General features: G+C 46.6%; 1 protein-coding gene across 1 annotated transcript in view; it reads right to left on the minus strand.

Moving 5' to 3' along the window:
• SLC28A3 (solute carrier family 28 member 3) overlaps nt 1–18,198 on the minus strand; it is a 66,832-nt gene that overhangs the window by 33,355 nt on the left and 15,279 nt on the right. The window contains exon 2 of the mRNA XM_528339.8: nt 3,408–3,503. Within this exon, the coding sequence (XP_528339.2) occupies nt 3,408–3,503 (96 nt within the window). The remainder of the gene's footprint in view (nt 1–3,407; nt 3,504–18,198) is intronic.

An 18,198-nucleotide genomic window follows, 5' to 3' on the forward strand; every position in this document is an offset into this window, starting at 1 on the left:
TGGTATTTTCTCCTTTTCTTAAGGGAACAGGCTCATATTTGTGCTTTTTGCTCCTGTCTCTCTTGTAATCAATCAACCCCATCTCTGTTTTCAGCCAAGTACTAAATGAAGTTAATACCAGGAGCTGCATAAATCTCCCCTAGTACTCTGCCAGCCCCGGTTTCCAAATGACTGAGACCAAAGCTGGATTTATTTCCCCGGCAGCCCAAGGCTTGGTCTGTGAATATGAACACTAGCTTGGCACCTTCAAGAGCCAATAAGCCTCCCCTTGGGAACTAGGATCCTTTTATCAGTTGGGCTAAAGGGGACTATTTCCCTTACTCAGCTAGCCCTTGCTCTAATTAATTGAGTGTAGGATATCTCTGACCCATTTTTTCATGGACAATCTTTCTAGGTACAGTTTGAGCTCTCAAATATCCATGACCCATCCTATTTCCAGGATGGCAGAGGATTTCCTACCTGTCTCCAGTCTCCAATAATGTCTCAAATAATAAGCCTGGCTCTTGTAACCAATGGTACAGAAGCTGGTGGGGGAGGAAATAGATGGAGGTGGAGCAGTTTGAGTGTGCTCTAAGAAGCATAATGTCAAATCTCAGCACTTGTCTTCTGTCAAATCCAATGTGGCCTTTGATTCTCTTTAACAGAAATCATAGAAATAAATCATTAGTGTGTGTCTGAGATGAAAGAATTCTCAAAAATCCTATAATTCCATGAGGCCAAACTCCATTGTTCTTCTGATTCAGATTACCTTCCTTTTCTGGGCTGGACCCTAGGAACAAGGAAGGTGCGAGGATAATTGTAAGAGAGACCAGCTGAGTCCAAGCTGCAGCTTCTGAGGAGGGGCTGGAGTTGAGTCTTATTTATTTATTTCTATCTAATTCCCAGCTTAGCCAATAGTCAATGTTTGGTAAATATTTGATTTAAATGGTCATCATTATTATTTTCTTGCAGTGAAAGTACCCCAAGTTACCTGCTATCTATGGTATATCTAACATTACTATTGTTGTCTCTTATTTTTCCATCTTTTCTCATGTTTTAAAAACAACAACTACAAATCTCCCTTGACTCCCACAATCATGGGACATCTGCATCGCTCTTTCCTTTCACAGCCAGGCCGCTGGAGAGAGTTGTGTTTACTCTTTGGAGGTCACTTCCTCACACCCTGCCCACTTCTCTACCCACTGTGATTGTGCTTCTGCTGAATGCATCCTGCCAATGTCACCCAAGGCCCATTGCTATCAAATCCAGTAGCTACTCCTCAGCCTTCATATCCTCATTTATAATTGAAAAATATCTAAATTTTTGTTTTTATGAAAAAAATATTTTAAAAATATTTTTAAAAGAGCAGTTTTAAGTTCACAGCAAAATGGAGCTGAAAGTATAGAGATTTTTCATGTATTGTCTACCCACCCTCACCTTCCCCACTATCAAATGAACGCAGAGAAGTACATTTGTTACAACTGAGGAGCCTACATGGACATATCACCATCACCCAAAGTCTGCAGTGAGACTCTCTTGGTCTTGTACATTCTATGGGTTTGGACGCATGTATGATGGCATGTATCCACCATTGTAGTATCAGGCATACTAGTTTCATGGCCCTAAAAATCTTCTTATAGCCAGGCGTGGTCACTCATGGCTGTAATCCCAGCACTTTGGGAGGCCAAGGCAGGCGGATCACAAGGTCAGGAGATCAAGACCATCCTGGCCAACATGGTGAAACCCCGTCTCCACTAAAAATACAAAAAAAAAAAATTAGCTGGGCACAGTGGCGGGCACCGGTAATCCCAACTACACGGGAGGCTGAGGCAGGAGAATCACCTGAACCCGGGAGGTGGAGACTGCAGTGAGCTGAGATTGTGCCACTGCACTCCAGCCTGCTGACAGAGCGAGATTCCATCTCAAAAAAACAAAAAACCCCACACTTCTTATTTGTCCCTACCACCCCCTGATGCCTTGAAAGCACTATTTACTGTCTCCATAGTTTTGCATTTTCCAGAATGTCGTATAGTTGGGATCGCACAATAGGTAGCCATTTTAGATTGGCTTCTTTTACCCAGTAATGTACATTTAAGGCTCCTTCATGTCTTTTCATGGCTTGATAGTTCATTTCTTTTTAGTGCTGAAAGACACTGCATGTCTGAATGTACCACAGTTTATTTATTCATTCACCTACTGAAGGACATTTTGGTTACTTCCAAGTGTTGGCAATTACAAATAAAGCTGCTCTAAACATCCATGTGTAGGTTTTTATGTGGACATAAGTATTGTTTTCTTTTTTGTTTGTTGAAGAATACTTAGTGGAGTGAACATTTTTTACAATCAATTAAGCAAAATAGACAGTTACCAAACACTGTACTATGCATGGTATGATTCCAATACAGATGACATATGCATGTGGGTGTATGTTTGCATTAAAAAAGGCTGTGTTCCAAAATGTTAGGCACTGACTTTTTTTCTTGAATTATAAGCCTTTTTTGGTTTTCCAAATTTTGCTACAATAAGTTTTCCAAATTGTCTACTTTAAAAAAAGTGATTCTTTTACCACGAGAAAACTCCTCACAAAATGACACACTAGTGGGCACCCCAAATTCCTTTTTTTTTTTTTTGAGAATCTCGCTCTGTCACCCAGGCTGGAGTACAGTGGTGCCATCTCGGCTCACTGCAACCTCTACCTCCTGGGTTCAAGTGATTCTCCTGCCTCAGCCTCCCGAGTAGCTGGGATTATAGGCACACGCCACCACGCCCAGCTAATTTTTGTCTTTTTGGTAGAGATGGGTTTTCACCATGTTGGCCAGGCTGGTCTTGAACTCCTGACCTCAAGTGATCCGCCCGCCTCAGCCTCCCAAAGTGCTGGGATTACAGGCATAAGCCACCGTGCCTGGCCCTGAATTACCTTTTAAGGGGTGACCTACATGGGTAATTTGTTCACCTTTTTTGCAACAGGAAGCCATCTTTAAATAAACTCCTGTCCAGAATTCAACATGTAAGTGAAATTAAGCAAGAATCCCTCGGACTGGTATAAAGCTACTAAGGAATGCGAGCGCATGATGGACCCAGATTTAGAACCATAGTAGAGGGTTCCTCTTGTTTCTGTCATTTACGTTAAAGCTCAGATGCTTTTGTCTAAGCCAATGCCTTTTTCCTTGAGATGGAGCTTGGAACTCCTAATAGTGAAGTGATGCTTCCCATCAGGGAACTCTGAGGACAGGTGGATAAAAACAAAATCTCTTTGTTTGGGCGTGTGTGTTTTCTTTACGACTATGCCCCCACACACTTTAATTACCACTTAATCTGTTCCTCTGCTTGCCAGTGGGGCGCCATGCTTTCTGTGCCCACTGTTCTCAGGTGCCTGTTGTGCAGCGGTTGCCATGGTACTAGAGTCATGCACCACAGTCTTGCTGTACCTGTTTGGTGTTTGTGTGCTCCCTGCTTTGCACAGCTCTGCTTCTTATTGAGTTGTTTCCTGATGTGTTCTCGTTCTCAAGAAAGTTTTCTTCATTCTAAGAAAAAAGTGCAGATTGAAAAAATAAAAAGTTACAGCCAAAAGACAGATGTTCTTTCATGAAAAATACCTAGAGGAATTTGGAGGATGAGACAAACAAAGATTAGGTGTTCAGATGAAGCATCTGATTCAACAAACAGCTGACAAATCCTGGGCTTGTAAAGAAACAGATGATCGGCTGGGCACAGTGGTTCGTGCCTGTAATCGCAGCATGATGGGAGGCCGAAGTGGGAGGGGAGACCAGCCTGGGCAAAATCCTATGTCTACTAAAAATATAAAAATTAGCTGGGCGTAGTGTTGTGCACCTATAATCCCAGCTACTTGGGAGGCTGAGGTGGGAGAATTGCTTGAGCCCCAGAGGCAGAGGTTGCAGTGAGCTGAGATCATGCCACTGCACTCCAGCCTGGGCGACAGAGCAAGACTCTACCTGAAAAAAAAAAAAAAAAAAAAAAAAGAGAAGAAAGTAAAGAAAAGAAACACATGACTTTTGCTTTGTTTTGTTCTGATACAAAAGTGGTTCAGGGGAAGAGAGGAATGAGGACAATTGCCCTCATCTAGGCCTGATAACTTTCCAATAGGCAGAGTTGGGACCAGGGGCAGGTTTCCACTCTCCTTTCTATCACATCACACTGATTTTCAACTTATAAAATGAACTAAAACGTGGTAAACCATAGGCTGAATAGCCTTATTCTTAGATGTTAGATTTACGAAATGTTGAAATGGGTTTTTTTTGGTTTAAAGCAATCTCTGGCAGTAATGATCATAAGAAAAATGCCCTTTTTTGTGTGTGTGTGAGGCTGTCTTGATTTTACTTTAAGGAACTGAACGAGATTTGCTCTTATAGGGCCGTCCAGACCCCTCAGCTGCTGTTTCCAGAAGTGACAAACACCGGACCTGTCTCCTGTCTCTTTTATCTTTTTTGAGGTATCTAATATTTCTCCCATCTCATTTCAACTTGCCCTTTTCTAGAGTGAGGTAATGGATAAATGGTGTCAGGAAATGCCTTCTGTTAGCCCAAGGACTATGACTGCGTCTTCAAAGACCAAGTGTATGACTCTAATTTTAACTTAGATCTCTGACTGGCCCCAGGAATCCAGCAAATATTGCAATTCCAAGTTGTACTGCATTTTCTACTTACTGAAACACAAGAATGAATAAACATGAAAAAAAAGTTACAGTACAAGATTCATGCATCAAAGTATTGTGCCACACTTCCTTTTTTGTTACAGTTGCTTATATCCTACAGTTCTTTGCATATAGCAGACACTAACAATGTTTTGAATTAATGACCCACAGTAATTTTAATGTTGCATTAGCACAGCAATGTAGTACCCTTGGGTTCTTGGTATAAAAATACAGCATGGGCTGGGTGTGGTGGCTCACGCCCGTAATCCCAGCACTTTGGGAGGCCAAGGCGGGCGGATCACGAGGTTAGGAGATTGAGACCATCCTGGCTAACATGGTGAAAGCCCGTCTCTACTAAAAATACAAACATTAGCTGGGCGTGGTGGCAGGTGCTTGTAATCCCAACTACTTGGGAGGCTGAGGCAGGAGAATTGCTTGAACCTGGGAGGCAGAGGTTGCAGTGAGCTGAGATCACACCACTCTGCACTCCAGCCTGGGCGACAGAGCGAGACTCAGTCTCAAAAAACAAACAAACAGCATGAAAAGAAAAAATATACATAGTATGGGAAGATGACAGAATGTTGCTAATTGCTGAAGTTGGCTGACAGGTACCCGGAGAATCATTTTATTATTCTCCTACTTTGGTGGATGCTAAAATGTTCCTTAATACTAAGTTAAAAATAAAACCAAGCATGAGTTGGTGGAGTAACAGAACACAGGTCACTGAGGGGCTAGTCCTTAGGGTCCCTACTGAGCAGGCCACATTCTCTCAAGCCTTAACTCCCTCATTCATACAACACAGTTTGGATTTGGGGTTCTTGCGGATCCTTCCGGAATCCTGACATTTTCTAATTCTATTAGGAGATTCAGCTTCTTGACGTTGATTCCTCCTGCCACCTGGTGGCAGGATCTGAAAACTACTGGTGGAACACAGGGGTGGATCCTACGTTTTTAAAGTTAATGAAAGCGGAAGGTGTGTGTGTTGAGGGATAGAGTGGGCACTCCTTTAAGTGGCAACAAGAGCACGTGTGGTTTTGTTCTCCACTGTGTAACAGTCTTATTTTGCCCCCAACAGAGTATACGCCTTGGCCTTTTAGTATTTTCTGGAAGAACAATATCTCCCACTTGAGGATTTCCAACAGAATTAGTGGGGTTATTGTGGATATTGACTGGTACCTGGAAAATGACCATTAAGACAACTGTCTTTCTTCTTCTTTTTAAATTAGAGTCGTGGGGCTGTGATATGGGGCCCCAGATAATGTCTTAGCTCAATGTTTCTTTCCATTTATTTAGCAACTCACATTACTAAATACCTTTGCACACTTAACGCCCTACAACCACGACTGCGTTCTCATGGTAAAATCTATCCCTCTGTTGAATGTGTAAGAAAGGTGAGGGAATTGCATTGTGAGTATGTCTAGGCCGTTTACAGCTTACACATTTAATTTCTCTAGTTAGTTTTAGTTGTTAGGTGTGCTAAAAGATGAGGGTCCTGATTGAGCCCCCTTTGAAGGGACAGCCTAGTAACCAGGAGTACATTGTGCCTGGGGTTTGTTTCCCACCATCTCTTTGATCTTGCACTTTCTATGTGGCTATTAGAGGGAGGCAGAGATGGACAGAGGCATTTTTATTTTCTTCCTTTCATTCACTTTCTAAACCATATAATAACTTCTAGAACACTGGAAATTTCTAAAATGACTCCCCTATTTGTGGTATCCCTTTTCAAAGAATGTTAGCTGACACACGGTCACCTAGGAAAAAGATTACATATCCAAGCTTCCCTTACAACTAAGTTCTGGCAACGAAATGAAAGTAGAAAGGGTGCCCTGTTGGGGGCAGCTCGGGGAATGTTCCGCCAGGGATGGCTGGCAGGTGCACTTGTTCCTTTTTGTCATTTCCTCTGTCTTGCTGCCCAGTGTGAGGATGGTTCCAACTGGACCATGGATACAAGGCCCACATCCTTGTGATGTCAGGGTGCTGAGTTGGGAGGAACTTGGGTCCCTGGAAGCCTTGAGCAGGAGGCTCACCCCGGCTCTGTACCATCCACCTCAACTTTATTGGGATGAAACTAACTTTTCTCTTGTTACTTTTGGTTTTTGCTTTTATTTTGCACCAAATGATACAGTATTTAGTAGACAGGAGACACTGTGTAAAACTCTTGTCTGGGCGTGGTGGCTTATGCCTGTAATCCCAGCACATTGGGAGGCCAAGGCGGGCGGATGATGAGGTCAGGTGTTCGAGACCAGCCTGGCCAATATGGTAACACCTCGTCTCTACTAAAAATACAAAAGTTAGCTGGGCGTGGTGGCGGGCACCTGTAGTCCCAGCTACTTGGGAGGCTGAGGCAGAAGAATCGCTTGAACCAGGGAAGCGGAGGTTGCAGTGAGCCAAGATTGTATCACTGCACTCCAGCCCGGGCGACAGAGCAAGACTCTGTCTCAAAACAACAACAACAACAACAACAACAACAACAACAACAACTCCAAGAGGCCTATGAGGTGGGTACCATGATCCACATTTTCACAGATGAGGAAACTGAGGCAAAGATAAGTAAATCACTTGACTTGGGTTGTGTAGCCAGAAATGGCTGGGGTAGAATCTCAGCCCAGACTGTCCCTCCCCAGACCATCTTGTGCCTATAGAGGAGTGATTCTTTGGGCCTGGTGAAGATCAAAAGACACAGTAGTCTGCCTAGGAATTAAATTCCGTTTGGAAATTAGAATTTAGAAAGCCTGATTTGAACTCCAGATATTAAAAGACAAAGGTATAAATTATAGAAGTGTTGAAACTTCCAGAGAAGCTTGTGGCCACTTTTAGTACACCTAGGCTCTGTGGTCATTTCTCAAGCCACAATAGTGGTCTTCCTGCCCTGTACGCTGGTTTTAAGTGGAATATATCCTTTGAGTAACATCGGTGGGGACTCCTGCCTCTGTGGACATGTCTTGTCATCATGGCTGGTTTGACATTCTTCAGCCTCTCCCTGGCACTGTGCTGTAATCACACAGCCTGGCTTCCATTTCTCAGTTCTTGTGGTGGGGGTTTTTCTGCTGCAGAGGTACCACCACTGTGCTAGGAGAGCCTTTCTTCACTACAGAATTTGCTCTGGCCTGGTTGCCAGAGCAAATTGCATGAGTGGTCTTGCACTCATTCAGTGGTCTTGCTTCTTGTGGGAATGGAGGCAGTACCTACCTAACAAAGTTGGGTGGCTCCATCCAGTGGCACACATAGTAAGTGCTCATTGACTATTAAGTTAATTTCATGGTTTAGTTTGCTTCTCGCTTGTTCTGGGGCATTTACAGTCGTGTTGTCCTCTGTATTTGAAATTAGACTTATCAAAATCAACATCTGTTTGGTGAATCTGATCTCTCAAAATTGTTTGGGATCATACCCCACTTCAACTCTTTTTTTACTCTTACCATCTACCAATGTCAAATGTTTTAAGGCCCTTTCTCTAAATGTTATTCTTTGACTGCATGGATTTTGCCTAGGAATGATTGCATTTTCAAAGACTGTATTTTAGAAGTCCTTGATCGTTATCTATTGGTCTTGACTCACTTGGTTCATGTAACTTTCTGGCTCAAGTCTCGGGTGTGCATAATCCTTAGTGTGAGTTAATGGGCACTAGCTAGACCATTCCCCAGAGATGTTCTTGTTTTACCTGCCTGCCTGTGTGGGTTTAGAGGCCAGGTAAGGAGCAGCAGTACCTGTGGCAAGAGACCCAGTGGGCAGCCTGGGGCTCACTGTTACCTTTCAATGCTGAGGGATCTTTGGATTGGGTGCAAGAAGTCAAGTCTCTGTATGCTGCTGTGAGTGGCTGTAACACTAGCAATGTCTATGGCTTCAGAACACTGTTAACATTCTTCCCTTGGGAACTTTGTGAGCCAGGAGGCAGAGGAAACCCATATGTATGGGAATGTCAGGGAAAGGGGAAAGAGAGAGAGTGCTGTACCCGAAGGAGAAAACTTAAAGGAAGGTTTATAATAAGAGTTTTAAGAAAGTTTAAACATGTGAGTCCTCATAGAATATGGTTTCCAGGCCGGGCGTGGTGACTCACCCCTGTAATCCCAGCACTTTGGAAGGCTGAGGAGGTTGGATCGCCTGAGGTCAGGAGTTTGAGATCAGCCTGACCAATATGATGAAACCCCATCTCTACTAAAAATACAAAAATTAGCCGGGCGTGGTGGCCTGTGCCTGTAATCCCAGCTACTCGGGAGGGTGAGACAGGAGAATCTCTTGAATCTGGGAGGTGGAGGTTGCAGTGAGCTGAGATTGTGCCATTGCACTCCAGCCTGGGCAACAAAAGTGAAACCCTGTCTCAGAAAAAAAAAAAAGAAAAAAGAATATGGTTTCCATGAGCTTTCTTGAAGAAACTGCTAGAGGAAGAAGCCATACAAATGATAAATGGAGAAATTATGACAAAAAGAGAGTTAGTACATTTTGAATCTATTTGATAATAAAATCTAAGACGATGCCAGGGATTATGATTCTAGAACAAATTATAAACATTATGTCCTCTGCCAATGTAGAAAAAATCATTAGAAGGCTACTTGAAGGGGAAGGAAAAGAAAACGTAGGAGGTAGGATAAGTAGGCCAATTTCCTACTTCAGGTCACGCTGGGCCCTCTTCCCTACTGCAATAGTTTATTACTCACTGAAATCCATCTTCATCACTTTAATGAGTGTTCAGCTTTATTTATCTATGATATTAACCATATCAAGAATAAGACCAAAAGGCCTGAGTTAAATTGTTCCAAATGCATTGATGTATATTTTTATTTCTTCCTTAAATACAGGGTTTCCAGAGCTGGGGGCTAGTTAAAAGTCATCATGGACTGGGTGCAGTGGCTCACACCTGTAATCCCAGCACTTTGGGGGGCTGAGGCAGATGGGTCACTTGGACTCAGGAGTTTGAGACCAGGTTGGGCAACATGGTGAACCCTTGTCTCTCTATTTTTTTAAATAAAAACATAAAAATTATTTTGTAAAAAGTCACAAATGCAGAATTGTCCACTCCAAGACACCATTACCCTTGCAGCTGTTGGGTTATCTTTCACTCTTATTGTTGCTTTTGATACTTGTGTTGATCATTTGTGTTTATTAATGTGTGACTATTTCAAACTGGCTCTAGTTTCCCGTTACTGTTCCTTGCCTTTTTCTGACTTAGGCTGATTTGTTTGAGTAGAGAAAGACACTGCCATAAGAACTTCCTATGCATTTGGGAAGGAGACCAGAGAAGTCTAAAGTCACTCACAGAGAAGCTGTCCTGAGAGCAATGTGACCACGCCTTCACTCATGACTCTGCCAGCCATGGTGCTGTGCTTTCCCATACACGATATTACTTAACCCCTGACCCCCTTGAACGCTAATATTTGCACCTTTATTAATTTTTTATTGCCCTGCAGCCAAAAATTCATAGATAAGTATCCTTTGTCCATCTTCTAGCTGTACTTTTTACTTATGTTTACTCATTCCAGCCTGGCTTGCACTGTTTTTTTTTTTTTTTTTTTTTTTTTTTTTTTTTTTGAGACAGATTCTCGCTCTGATGCCTAGGCTGGAGTGCAGTGGCATGATCTTGACTCACTGCAACCTCAACCTCCCGGGTTCAAGTGATTCTCATACCTCAGTCTCCTGAGTAGCTGGGACTACAGGCACATGCCACCACACCCTGCTCATTTTTTTTTTTTTTTTGTATTTTTAGTAGAGACAGGATTTTGCCATGATGGCCAGGCTGGTCTTGAAACCCTGGCCTCAAATAATCCACCTGCCTTGGCCTCCCAAAGTGCTGGGATTACAAGCGTGAGCCACTGTGCCTGGCCTGGCCTGCACATTTACTACTCCATGGAAATCACCCTTGCCAAAGACAATGATTTCCATGTCCCTAAATTCAGTTTTCATCATGCACCATAGACTACTTCCTCTTTAAAATGATCTGTCCCTGACTTTTGTGATATCACACTTTATTATTTTCCTCCTTCCACTTAAACTGTTCCTCCTTCCTTTCCTGTGCTGTATCAGCCTTTTATGCTTAACTCTGAATGTTATATGTGCTTCCCTGGGGCTCTGTCCAACAAATATTTATTGCACACCTACTATGGGACGGACACTGCTTTGGGTGTAGGGGATTGCATATGTGGTCCCTATTCTCAGGGAGTTTCGAAGAAAAGTTGTCGGCTGGGCGCAGTGGCTCACACCTGTAATCCTAGCACTTTCGGAGGCCGAGGAGGGTGGAACACTTGAGGTCAGGAGTTTGAGACCAGCCTGGCCAACATGGCGAAACCCTGTCTGTACTTGAAATACAAAAATTAGCCGAGGGTGGTGGTGGGAGGCTGAGGCAGGAGAATCGCTTGAACCGGGGAGGCAGAGGTTGCAGTGAGCTGAGATTGTGCCACTGAACTCCAGCCTGGGCGACAAGAACAAGACTCCATCTCAAAAGAAAAAAAAAAAAAAAAAGAAAGAAAAGCTTTCAACCATGAATTATACAATTGATTACTTAATTATAGTTGTGCTAAAGACTACTAAAAAGTTCAAGGTGCTACTTCTAGGAGTTAATTGGAACAAAGTCCACTGTGTTTGAAGTTCTAAAGATGTGACCTGTTTAGCCATGGTGAACTGGAAATCCTCTCACCAGCACAACACCTTCCAGTAGATGAGAAAGAAGATAAACAAGGATATAATCTCATTGAATCTATCAGTGGAAACCAAGATTATTCTTACTCTCATTTGCTTCTTTGATTTGTTTTTAATAGGCAAACTCCTAGTCTGAAGGCATCAACTTTCAGACTGCAAGGTGATTATAGATTGTTTTTTGTTTATAAAAATGCTTTCACAATGGGCACACTAGACCAACAGTGGGAAGTCTTTTTCCTTTAGGGTTCCTGATCCTCAAAATTTGTGAGATTAAGAAACATTATAGGCGGGGCGCAGTGGCTCACGCCTGTAATCCCAGCACTTTGGGAGGCCGAGGAGGGCGGATCACGAGGTCAGGAGATCGAGACCATCCTGGCTAACATGGTGAAACCCCGTCTCTACTAAAAATACAAAAAAATTAGCCAGGCATGGTGGCGGGCGCCTGTAGTCCCAGCTACTCAGGAGGCTGAGGCAGGAGAATCACTTGGACTCGGGAGGCAGAGCTTGCAGTGAGCCGAGATTGCGCCACTGCACTCTAGCCTGGGCAATAGAGTGAGACTCCGTCTCAAAAAAAAAAAAAAAAAGAAACATTATACACTGCTGGGCGTGGTGGCTCATGCCTATAATCCCAGCACTTTGGGAGGCTGAGGTGGGTGGATCATGAAGTCAGGAGTTTGAGACCAGCCTGGCCAACATGGTGAAACCCGGTCTCTACTAAAAACACAAAAATTAATCAGGTGTGGTGGTGAGCGCCTGTAATCACAGCTACTCAGGAGGCTGAGGCAGGAGAACTGCTTGAACTCAGGGGGCAGAGGTTGCAATGAGTTGAGATCATGCCATTGCACTCCAGCCTGGAAGACAGAGCGAGACTCCGTCTCAACAACAACAACAAGAAGAAACATTATATACTACATATTATTTACAGCACAGTAAAAGATATTAAGAGGCTAACAACACCTGTCCGTGAAGCAATTTGGTCAGAGTGGTCATGAAATGATTGACTTCTAAATTCAAGAACAGGAAATATGGCTTCAGGTCTTTATTAAATTCTATTGTTGGAATAAGATAGAAGAAGAAGAAAAAGAGAGGGAGAGATAAAGGTAGTGTAAAGAGACATTGGACATCATTAATGACACCTTCATCTTGGAACATCTTGAATAGCCCCTAAGCTAATTCAAAGTCATGTTTTGCTTCTGCTATCATTGATTTATGCAGCAGGTATCACAACGTGGGATCTTCCTTCCTGTTCTATGAAATCAAACTCAGGTCTACATTTGGAAAAAAGTTACTTTTTGGTGATTTCTAAAATCACCTTGACCATCGAGCTCTTCTTTCCAAAGAGTGCTAAGTAAATAAATGTAAATTACTCAAATTAGAAGCACAGAGAATGAGGCCCAGTGTGGTGGCTGATGCCCATAATCCCAGCACTTTGGGAGGCTAAGGTGAGAGGATCATTTGAGGTCAGGAGTCCCAGACCAGCCTGGCCAACATGGAAAAACCCTGTTTTTATTAAAAATACAAAAATTAGCCCAGCATGGTGTTGCATGCCTGTAATCCCAGCTACTTGGGAGACATGAGAATCGCTTGAGCCCAGGAGGTGGAGGTTGCAGTGAGCCAAGATTGTCCACTGCACTCCAGCCTGGGCAACAGAGTAGAAAAGAAAAAAGAAAAAAAAGAAAGAATGAATTTACAGTATATAAAACATTTAAGAAATACATTTGACTAAATAGGAAATAGATCAGAATGGCTCAAGATGTTAGAAAAATAACTTTGGAAAGTCCTTTGATGAGGCAAGACAAGGACAGCCACGCTCTCCTGGGCTGGCAGGGACCTCAGGGATTTGAGGTTTTATTTATTTATTTTTTTATATTTTGCTGACATGATGACTACTCAGAGTGGCATGCTGGCAACTTCCATAGTCCTCACATAAATGGATTGCAGTATTTGCTATAGGAAGAGGCAGATTTTACATCTAGGTTTCAAGATTTGGTTTGGCCTGTACCAGCATCCCCAACTAAATGGTTGATTAATAGCTGATATTTGAGCATTTGCTAGGCACCAGTACATTACCTGAATTTCCCAGCAAGTATATGATGTGGAGTATTAGTATACCTATTTTTAGATGAGCAAACAGGTATAGAGAAATAGATGAGTTGCCTACATGGTGGGCCTGGAAAATCCAGGCAGACTGACTAAAGCCTCAACTCTTCACCTGAAGAACCTATGTTTTGTCATTTTTATGATTCAGTACATGATTTTTTTTTTTTTTTTTGAGATGGAGTCTTGCTCTGTCACTCAGGCTGGAGTGCAGTGGCATGATCTCGGCTCACTGCAACTTCCACCTCCTGGGTTCAAGCAATTCTCCTGCCTCAGCCTCCAGAGTAGCTGGGAGTACAGGCGTGTGCCACTGTGCCCGGCTAATTTTTGTATTTTTAGTAAAGACGGGGTTTCATCATGTTGCCCAGGCTGGTCTCGAATTCCTAACCTCGTGATCCAACCCACTCAGCCTCCCAAAGTGCTGGGATTACAGGCATGAGAAAGAAAAACAAGGATATAATCGGGCCACTGTGCCCCACCCCAGTACTTGATTTTTAACACCCCTCATCTATCACCCTCCCTTGACCTTCCCCAATGACATCCCCCTCCCCTCCAAATCTGGCTTTCTTCAGAAGCTCATCACTTTCCTCCCTCTCCCATGTCCTCCTTAATGAGAGGCCACTGATCTCTCGCCCAGGTCTAGGCCTTGTACAGTACAGTCACTACTAGAAGCATTACAAGCTACCTCTCCTACCCACTGCTGTGCTTTCTAAATCCTTCCTCTTCTCTGACCTAAAGACCTCATGCTTTGTAGGGGAACAAGGAAGTGATTATGTGGGCCAACAGGAAGCCTAACATTTGCTGGCTCCTAAACATGTCACTGTGGGCACCTTTGTCTCTCTATCCTCTCCTTGCTGGACCCAGCACACTATGTAAATAGACCAGTGCTCCCAACTTGTTTTATCTGTATGGGTCAGATCGTTGATTAAGCAATTTTTCTTTCAAACCTCCCTGGCTGCACAAATTAGGCCAGTACTCTCTAATCAACTTCCTCCTTGCAAATGTTTCTGAACAATGGAGTTTGGTAGATGCGAAAATCAGGGCTCAGTAAATTAAATTAGAAAAATTAAAAAGTTTTTTGCTGGGTGCCGTGACTCATACCTGTAATCCCAGCACTTTGGGGGCTAAGGTAGGTGGATTGCTCGAGCTTAGAAGTTCAAGACCAGCCTGGGTAACGTGGTGAGACCCTGTCTGTACTAAAAATACAAAAATTAGCCAGGCATGGTGGCATGCACCCATAGTCCCAGCTACTTGGGAGGCTGAGGTGGGAGGATTGCTTGAGCTTCAGAGGCGGAGGTTGCAGTGAGCTGAGATCACACCACTGCACTCCACATCCAGCCTAGGTGACACAGTGAGACCCTGTCTTAAAAAAAAAAAAAAGTCTTAAAAGCTAGTGAAACTGTAAAGTAATGTGATTGAAAGGCAGGGAAACTGACAGGGGAATAGGACCCGTCAGTGAATGACCGTACATCTTCATAGGTTGTGCTGTTAGGAACCTTCGGTATTCTGTCAAAATTGAGCAGGTCAGGAGAGTAAGGCTACTGGATCATTAAATAAGCAGATTTGCCTGTCTTGGCCCCTTTTGGACTACAGCTGACCCTCTCCCATGGTATAAAGCAACCTTGCCTCACATGAATGGCTTACTTTAGGGCCACGTTTTATGGAGGAATGTTTACCATTACTTTAATTACAACCCCTTATGAGGTTGCTGGCTAGTTTATTCTGGAATGTTCCTGAGTCCACAGAATTTACAAATGTAGTTTTAAGCTAAACTTATCATTGGTTTTGGATTTGAGAAACCAAGATTTTGCAATCAATGAGGATCCCTAAGGTAAATCAAGATTTCTGGTGTCTATTCCTGTTTGCCTTTCTTTACTACTCTTTTTATCTCCCAGCTCATGCCTCTCCTACCTTTTTTTTTTTTTTTTAATGGAGTCCTGTCTTGGAATCCTACCTTCCCATTCTAGGCCTTGATTTTTCCACATAATGTAACATGAAAAAAAATAATGCTTGACATGCTAGCTTGGGGATTTATATCTTTTGTGCCCTACCTAGTATTTTCCTTCCATCTAGCACAGAGCAGTTGCTCAATATACTTTGTTGAATAAATGAATGAAATCATAAAAGTATATAAAATTTTAAATGTTCGAACAGTTCTGAAGAGATATTCAGAGAAGGACTGTGTGGTAGATAGAGCTCCCTCTCCCCTCTCCCCTCTCCCCTCCCCCCTCCCCCCTCTCCCCTCTCCCCTCTCCCCTCTCCCCTCTTTCCACGGTCTCCCTCTGATGCCGAGCCGAAGCTGGACGGTACTGCTGCCATCTCAGCTCACTGCAACCTCCCTGCCCGATTCTCCTGCCTCAGCCTGCCGAGTGCCTGCGATTGCAGGCGTGCGCCACCACGCCTGACTGGTTTTCGTATTTTTTTGGTGGAGACGGGGTTTCGATGTGTCGGCTGGGCTGGTCTCCAGCTCCTAACCGCGAGTGATCCGCCAGCCTCGGCCTCCCGAGGTGCCGGGATTGCAGACGGAGTCTCGTTAACTCAGTGCTCAATGGCGCCCAGGCTGGAGTGCAGTGGCGTGATCTCGGCTCGCTACAACCACCTCCCAGCCGCCTGCCTTGGCCTCCCTAAGTGCCGAGATTGCAGCCTCTGCCTGGCAGCCACCCCGTCTGGGAAGTGAGGAGCGTCTCCGCCTGACTGCCCATCGTCTGGGATGTGAGGAGCCCCTCTGCCTGGCTGCCCAGTCTGGAAAGTGAGGAGCGTCTCTGCCCGGCCGCCATCCCATCTAGGAAGTGAGGAGCGCCTCTTCCCGGCCGCCATCACATCTGGGAAGTGAGGAGCGTCTCTGCCCGGCCGCCCATCGTCTGAGATGTGGGGAGCACCTCTGCCCTGCCGCCCCGTCCGGGATGTGAGGAGTGTCTCTGCCCGGCCGCCCTGTCTGAGAAGTGAGGAGACCCTCTGCCTGGCAACCGCCCCATCTGAGAAGTGAGGAGCCCCTCCGCCCGGCAGCCACCCCGTCTGAGAAGTGAGGAGCGTCCTCCCTCCTCGTCTGGGAGGGAGGTGGGGGGGTCAGCCCCCCGCCCGGCCAGCCGCCCCGTCCGGGAGGTGAGGGGCACCTCTGCCCGGCCGCCCCTACCGGGAAGTGAGGAGCCCCTCTGCCCGGCCAGCCGCCTCGTCCGGGAGGGAGGTGGGGGGGTCAGCCCCCCGCCTGGCCAGCCGCCCCGTCCGGGAGGCGAGGGGTGCCTCTGCCCGGCCGCCCCTACTGGGAAGTGAGGAGCCCCTCTGCCCGGCCAGCCGCCCCGTCCGGGAGGGAGGTGGGGGGGTCAGCCCCCCTCCTGGCCAGCCGCCCCATCCGGGAGGGAGGTGGGGGGGTCAGCCCCCCGCCTGGCCAGCCGCCCCGTCCGGGAGGGAGGTGGGGGGATCAGCCCCCTGCCCGGCCAGCCGCCCTGTCCAGGAGGTGGGGGGGGCGCCTCTGCCCGGCCGCCCCTACTGGGAAGTGAGGAGCCCCTCTGCCCGGCCAGCCGCTCTGTCTGGGAGGGAGGTGGGGGGGTCAGCCCCCGGCCCGGCCAGCCGCCCCGTCCGGGAGGGAGGTGGGGGGGTTAGCCCCCCGCCTGGCCAGCCGCCCCATCCGGGAGGTGAGGGGCGCCTCTGCCCGGCCGCCCCTTCTGGGAAGCGAGGAGCCCCTCTGCCCGGCCAGCCGCCCCGTCCGGGAGGGAGGTGGGGGGGGTCAGCCCCCCGCCCGGCCAGCCGCCCCGTCCGGGAGGGAGGTGGGGGGGTCAGCCCCCCGCCCGGCCAGCCGCCCCGTCCGGGAGGGAGGTGGGGGGGTCAGCCCCCCGCCCGGCCAGCCGCCCCGTCCGGGAGGGAGGTGGGGGGATCAGCCCCCCGCCCGGCCAGCCGCCCTGTCCGGGAGGTGAGGGGCGCCTCTGCCCGGCCGCCCCTACCGGGAAGTGAGGAGCCCCTCTGCCCGGCCAGCCGCCCCCTCCGGGAGGGAGGTGGGGGGGGGTCAGCCCCCCGCCGGGCCAGCCGCCCCGTCGGGGAAGTGAGGGGCGCCTCTGCCCGGCCGCCCCTACCGGGAAGTGAGGAGCCCCTCTGCCCGGCCAGCCGCCCTGTCCGGGAGGGAGGTGGGGGGGGTCAGCCCCCCGCCCGGCCAGCCGCCCCGTCTGGGAGGTGAGGGGCGCTTCTGCCCGGCCGCCCCTACTGGGAAGTGAGGAGCTCCTCTGCCCGGCCACCACCCCATCTGGGAGGTGTACTCAACAGCTCATTGAGAACGGGCCATGAAGACAATGGCGGTTTTGTGGAATAGAAAGGGGGGAAACGTGGGGAAAAGATTGAGAAATCGGATGGTTGCTGTGTCTGTGTAGAAAGAGGTAGACATGGGAGACTTTTCATTTTGTTCTGTACTAAGAAAAATTCTTCTGCCTTGGGATCCTGTTGATCTGTGACCTTACCCCCAACCCTGTGCTCTCTGAAACATGTGCTGTATCCACTCAGGGTTGAATGGATTAAGGGCGGTGCAAGATGTGCTTTGTTAAACAGATGCTTGAAGGCAGCATGTTCCTTAAGAGTCATCACCACTCCTTAATCTCAAGTACCCAGGGACACAAACACTGCGGAAGGCTGCAGGGTCCTCTGCCTAGGAAAACCAGAGACCTTTGTTCACTTGTTTATCTGCTGACCTTCCCTCCACTATTGTCCTGTGACCCTGCCAAATCCCCCTCTGCGAGAAACACCCAAGAATGATCAATAAAAAAGAAAAAAAAAAAAAAATTTTAAATGTTCATTTGAAATGTTTGGAAGATGGAGTGACTCCCTGACCCTGAAAGTAGGTGAGGTCACGTTTTGCCATG

The sequence above is a fragment of the Pan troglodytes genome, chromosome 11 (assembly GCF_028858775.2).
Source record: "Pan troglodytes isolate AG18354 chromosome 11, NHGRI_mPanTro3-v2.0_pri, whole genome shotgun sequence".
Classification (NCBI taxonomy): domain Eukaryota; kingdom Metazoa; phylum Chordata; class Mammalia; order Primates; family Hominidae; genus Pan; species Pan troglodytes.